Source organism: Apium graveolens, chromosome 2 (assembly GCF_009905375.1).
Source record: "Apium graveolens cultivar Ventura chromosome 2, ASM990537v1, whole genome shotgun sequence".
Classification (NCBI taxonomy): domain Eukaryota; kingdom Viridiplantae; phylum Streptophyta; class Magnoliopsida; order Apiales; family Apiaceae; genus Apium; species Apium graveolens.
In genome coordinates, this window is record NC_133648.1 from 97,353,197 (window position 1) to 97,359,990 (window position 6,794).

General features: G+C 33.7%; 1 protein-coding gene across 2 annotated transcripts; it reads right to left on the bottom strand.

Annotated features, from left to right (window-relative positions):
* Window positions 1-746: 746 nt before the first annotated feature.
* LOC141707674 (putative protein phosphatase 2C 66) lies at window positions 747-5,720 on the bottom strand. Of its 2 annotated transcripts, none has more exons than XM_074510976.1 (5): window positions 5,341-5,720; window positions 4,266-4,670; window positions 2,305-2,422; window positions 1,901-2,124; window positions 747-1,653 (listed from the first exon to the last, which is right to left on the bottom strand). In XM_074510976.1, the coding sequence occupies exons 1-5, from the start codon at window positions 5,533-5,535 to the stop codon at window positions 1,108-1,110; spliced, it is 1,488 nt and encodes a 495-aa protein (XP_074367077.1). In that variant the 5' UTR covers window positions 5,536-5,720; the 3' UTR covers window positions 747-1,107. The 2 variants fall into 2 exon arrangements, with proteins under 2 accessions (XP_074367077.1, XP_074367078.1); XM_074510977.1 differs by having other exon boundaries at window positions 4,266-4,705; window positions 5,341-5,474.
* Between the last annotated feature and the right edge of the window lie 1,074 nt (window positions 5,721-6,794).

Below are 6,794 nucleotides of genomic sequence, written 5' to 3' on the forward strand. Positions count from 1 at the left end.
AGTTTATTAAATATTGAGACTTGGGTAATTAACTTATTTCAAAATACCAACTTTACAACAACTAAGGGTATAATCAAGCCGAGCCGAGTCGAAAACTTTCAGACTTGAACTCGATTAAAAATCCGGGCTCGAGCACGAGCTCGGTTTCACCCGAATCTTAAATTAAGCATGAAACTCGGGTCGTAAATAGTCCGATAGCCTCAAATTCGGCTCAAAAATTTGAATTAAGTTCACCAAATATTGACAAAAACTCGAAATATGATAGGTTATGCTCGACTTGGATTATAATAAATATATAAAATATAAAATATTTAGATAAAAATATATTTTTATTAAAAAATAATATCGGCTCGATAAAACTCGTGAACTTTATGAGCCGAGTAATTTGAAGTTCGAGTTAGACCGTGCAAAAAAATTTACTATTTTGCCCCCATATTTTGATAAACATGACACCTAAATATTATAATATTTTTGGTATCTTAAAAATAAAGGTAAGAGTGCACTCTAAACTTTACATTCGCGACACAATATATATTTAAGGATGTTCGTCGTTACAATAGTCCTTCTAACATGAACCACACAATATGGTATGAAACAACACGTAAATATCATAAAAGTACACAAAAAATAACAATTTTTTTATAAATAAAGCTAGCCCGTGGCTTGCACGGATAATAAAGCTAGTTTAGATAGTAAAACAACATTTAAAGCTTTTATTACATATGATATGACACAGGAGCAGTTAATTTCACAAATGAATCATGTCACTATTTTGAATTTAATGTAACTTACTATTTATTACATGGAATATAACAGATAATTTAATCGGAAAGTGAAGAATTTTAGTTTATCACTTCCAATCCAAAAATCACCAAAAACATACAAGATTCTGCTGAAACACGGGGACAAAAAAAGAGTTGGGAATTCTCTCAGTTGGACACTTCTAATTCTGTAACTAATCTAAATGCTTACGGTACTTCATCTCACAGTATTCTTGCATTAATGCAGTTCTTCCAAGTAATTTGCTGAAATCATAGTATTAGGAGAAATTTACACAAATTCTGTGGCTGACTGAATGTCTTTAAATTAAACAGACAGACACTCCTGTTAACTCTTCCACATCACTTTCCTCCAACTAGCTGATCCTTTATCAGCGGACAGAAATCTTGGGAGACTCAGCAGGCTATTGACCCTTGTAATACCTTCGAGGGCTGACCATTCCTCCTCTTCTGCAGTTGAAATGCAGTCAGCTAGACTCCTCTTAGATTGTCCTATGCTTTTCACAGAGTTTCTTTCTTCTGCTGATTGTGCTACAGGTACAATCTCTTCAGAGCATCTCACAGTACCAGAATGTGCGAGCATAACTGAATGAGAAGGTGAAATGCTTCCTATATCTGAACTCTTATTGTCTACTGTCATAGATACTTCTTCTTTGGGAGTACCAGTCACATTGCTCTGTGCTTTAGCCACATCAGTTGTGAATGCATGTTCCAGGTAAAGGCAAACAACAGCACAGTCATCATTCTTTGATGTAGGATATTTAAGCCTCCATGCTCTTGTAGCACAATCTATAAGGGCTCTGGCTGCTGTAGAGCGTCCAGGAGCTGAGGCCACAATATCCACAGCTTCTTTGTTAGAAATGACATCCCATACCTGCGCTAAAATTGTTGAGTAAATATTTAACAAAATATAAACAAAAAACTGTCTGTTCACCTCACCACACTACTAATAACAGAGTTTTTTTTTTAATTGAGAAACTTTCATACATTCCAGCAAAGAGATTGCAAACCCGCTAAAACATAGGTCATGCATTTAAGTACAACACTCACAGGAAAATTAAAATCAGTGAAATAGTTTCTTGTAATTACATCATGACAAACATATGTTATAGGAAAAATACCCCATCAGTAGCAAGTATGACGAATTCGTCGCTCTCAGTGATCCGGTGATAATAAACGTCCGGCGTTGAAATTAAACCAAAGTCCTTCAGACAGAAATCTCCAAAAGCTCTAGCCATCGCCAAACCAGGTGTGTCACTATTTGGCAACCATACACGTGGGACGTCTGGTTCATCCTGCAATGCAAAAACCCTTCCTTTGCATTGAGTAATCCTAGCGGCTTCTCCTGTAGTTAGAAGTATATATACACATCAATTCTCTCTTATATATTCTGATGCTTCAGCAAACTAATTCAAAGTTTTATCTTAATATTTTTAATGTTAGTTTTGAATCCTCAGTATGTGTGTGAATGGCTGTGTGCTGCTGGCCGTGACTCAGCATATTTGTGTGTTTGGGGGAAGCTTACTTGGAAGATTGGGTTTCAAGTCAATTGTCAACTGTACAGCAGTCAAAGAGTTTTCCTTATCTCTAGTTGCCAGCACAGCTCTTGAATCACCAATATTTCCAATTACAAGATCTTGGCCCTGAAGAGCCACGTTCATAATTGGTGATGTCATGGTTAGCATATTATATTTGATAGAAGAATGATTCAGAAGAAAAATCCACATATCATGTCAAGACATGACTTCAGAACTTCGGATATGACCTGATTCAACCTTGTAAAGATTGATGCTACATGGCTACTCGCAATACATCAATTTAGACAGTCTGTTCCACATAGAACATTTTAATTAAAATCAAATAAGTTGTTGGCCACATCTTTAACTAGGTTGCTTCTCAGTTACATAAAATTATTAAGGTCCCCCCCCCCACACTTAAATGAAGCAAAGTCAGCGATAAAATTCTTTATTAATTCAAATATGACGGAAAAATATCCAATAAATCTGTGAGGTTTAGAAGATTAGCTATACGATTAATTATGCAACAATTGAATATACTTTAGTTTATACAGAGAGGAAAGAAGACTAAACAAGTGACCAGTATAATATAGGTAACAGATATACACACCAAAGGTTGCATCTTCAATTTTTTTAACAAACTTAATGTCAACAAACTGCACCTGGACATAACCTTCCATAATACATCTCATTACTGTATATGTCAGGGAAAAAACACCTCAATCTTCGTTTTAAACATGAGTTGAGCAAAAGTTAAACTGTACAAGTTAAATTGGTATTAATAATGTGCCAACATAAGTAGCTAAGTTTTTACAACTTCAATTCTCTACCCTTCTATACAGTACCTTAATTGTCGTATTAATAAAGCTTTGTCCTTTGACTTCAAGGCCAACCTATATTGCTACTCACCAGGTGCACAACCCATAACAGCACCTGGAAGGACATAATTTAACTTGTGACTATTAATTTAGAGGCATCTTCTTACTCTACCTAATTCCTCCAACCTCCAGCAGTGACTTTCACAATTCCAGATAAACTTCCTGACCTAGCCGCTGCCATCCACACTCCACATTCTCAACTCCTACATTTGATAGAAACAATTTTCTTTTTACTATCACCACTCTTTTACACTCTGAGAGTCTAAAAGGCAATAGCCACTTCTCGACAGACAATCACATAGGAAAAAAATATAATTTCACGCCCATATTAACCATATCAGCATTTTACCCTATCAATATTTATATGGATGAAAAAGTGGAGAGCAACCCATTCTTTTTGGTGCAGAATGAGTTTCTAATAGCCCCTCCGATTCAATATATTAGACCTTTTAGAGTCACTAACTTATTTCCTCAAGTTAGTTGCAAATATGTACCAAAGACTCATGGAGTAATAATAACATCTTCCCCATAATTTTTGCTAACTTCACTCTTTATTCCCTATGCACTTTTTGAGGTCACCTAAATTTTAATATGTAAAAACAAGTGTGTGTTTTGATTTATGTGAGCTTCTTTATGTTGATACATTCTCCTTTGTCTCTTGCATGTGTTACAATTGGTCGAACGACATCATATGGGTATTTTCATCATGTGGTTGCTTTTGCTGCTAGTTATTTGTCTGTCTTAAATGATCAAAACAGTAACTTTATCACTTTCCATGTCGGATATATCGAATTTGTTCATCTAGTAAACATATTCAGAAAGAATTGTAGAAGGAATGCAAAAGTCATGTCAACAACAAAATGTTTATGATTTCTACTTTTTGTAGTTTTCATCTCACTTGTCATATTGGATATTTTGCATAGACGTACTCTGTTTAATGTTCTGTTCTTTTTAGTACATAAGCATTGTATTAAACATGCAGAATAATTGCACACTGCACACCATATTAGTCTTGCATTTAGACATGTATGAGTAAGACATTCTCAGTAATTTCACGTTTCACATAATTAGATTGTAACAAAGACAGTTACCTGTTTTACCAAGGCAACAGTTGTTGATCCACTACAGAAACAATCAATAGCTGGATGCAGCATTAATTCCTTATCCATCAGCTTAAAAGCTTTCAACATTGACTGCTTGAGTTGCCAATACATTTCTGGGAGATCCTCATTCACCTCAAATTCCAATGGCTCACACCAACCATCATCTGTGTGTTCATCTGGATATGTGTTTTCAGCTGCATTCCCATTCTCAGCAACAGAATTACCAACCTTATTTTCAGCAACATAATTTTGATCCTTATTTAATTTATTATTCCATTGAGTGCTGAGCAGATTAGGAAGATTATCACGAACTTTCCTTGCAACCATATGACCATAAGGACCATGACCATCAAATACTCCACAAAAGACAGTCTCACCTCTTGAACTAAAATTCTATTGTGGAAACAATAGAATCAAATCATAATTAACTGGATCAATACACAGCAGTATTAAATAAATGAGCACGTGTTTCATTCAAAAAATATTTTCTACAACAATAAATTATAATGTTGAGTTCTGGAACTGGCTCTTTCATCTAATTCAATATAAGTATATCCCGGATGAACAAAAACAAGAATTTGTAAAGTAGAATCTGCAAAAATAAACAGAAAAATGTACCAACAAAATCGAAACATCAAGACCCAGCTCCAAAATATGTAAATTGTCTAAATATGTATAAAATCTCTAATGCTCCGGTTGGTTGGTGAATATTTCTATAAAATCTCTTATGCTCCTATTTCTAGGAGGGAATACTGTATAATCAAAATTGTACTATTTTGTAGGTAGCATTATAATTCTTCAGTCATCCAATTATAAAAATATAAAGTAAAGCTCAATCTAGCAAATTTGTTCACCAACTATTCATTCCTAAATCCACTTGAGCTAATTTTTCCTCGCAAAACCTCATTATAGAAAATTATTACCGACATTCTCAACTCTTCTCTCTTATATCGTCTCTTTCGCCTTTACATTTGTTAACAAAATTTCATTCCATGCTCTCCGGGAAATGAACACTTGATAAAACAACATAACACGAAAACAGGAATAAAGAAGAGAGACGAACCTCCCAGACGATCATTGCATCTTGATTGGTTCCTTTCTTACCCTGCTGCGTATGCAAAGAGGCAATGTTGGTAGCTCCATTGTTAATCAAGCGAGCAGTTGCATCCACGCCGCCACACTTATTGAGCTTCAAATCATGAGTTGCGACACATTTATCATTTTCAGCTCGGAATAATGCCGAACAGCTAGACCCCATTCTATTCAACCAATTTTAATTAGGCTGGATCATGAGCAAGTAGGTCTGAAATCAAATGTAACGGACTTTTGTTGGGACTGAAAAGGAAACTATGCTTACTTTTTTAAGATTAAAAAGGAAACTCAACTAGTAGTGTCTTTCCTCAATACTTCCTGGTTAGTGTGCCGTTTCAAACTCATATAGTGTAATTAGTTCTTGGCCAGACAGGTATACCCAAGATGCTTTATCAAGTTTATTATTTTGATCGGTATATATTTTACATTTTTTTAATTTAAGGAAAAATTTGGTTCTTATTTTGTTAAGGAACAATATTTAAATTCATTAATATGGTAAATATGTTAAGCTCATTGTTATAAAAATCGAATGATTATATAATTCAAGTGAAATAAATTATATTTAATCGGAGCTAGTATTCGAATATTGAAAAATTTGATAAATTATTCAAATTTTAATCTAAGTAGAATCGATTTTCCAGTTTTATAATTTTAAATAGGATACTCTAACGTTAGTTGATTAAGGAAGGTCATATTTGGAAGTTATTTTTTTGGTACAAGAATAGATTTTTAAATTAAATTAGAGATTTGATTAAATAAAAATTTTAATATTAGTTTGTGGTAGTTAAATTTTTGAATTAAAATTTTGTCCTAAAATATTAATTTTTAAAAAGCTCCTTAATACAAGATGCTAATTGAAATATTTATCAAATAATTTTACTCAAAATAACTAAATTTAATCAACCAATCAAAATAGCTAATTCCATCAACTGATCGAATCACCATTTTTCTCAAAGTCCTGCAATAGGGCTGTCAATGGATCGGATTTGGATCGGATCTCCCTTGATCCATATCCTGATCCATTTATTTTTACCGGATTCGGATCGGATCATAGCCGGATTTTTTAAAGCATGATCCATATCCTGATCCGTAGGATTTTCGGATTTTCGGATCGGAGCTCCGCTCCGTTATATTTAGAAAAAGGCTACATTTATAATATGTTAAATTTACTAATAATAACGATTCAAAAAATCAAAATGCAAAGTTTAATAAAAAAATACATCAGTGCACATATTACAAGTTTGTAATCCGTTCTGCAAATTTATAAACATTGCAGTAGCATAAAAACAATTACAAACACTTAAACAAAGTCTGCTAACTTCAAATGTAAACACTTCACCCTTAGCCTTAGCATTAGCAGGAAATAAGCAAAGAGACAGGCAACGATTTCTGCAAAAAAAAAAGAAAATGAACATAGTTATTAAA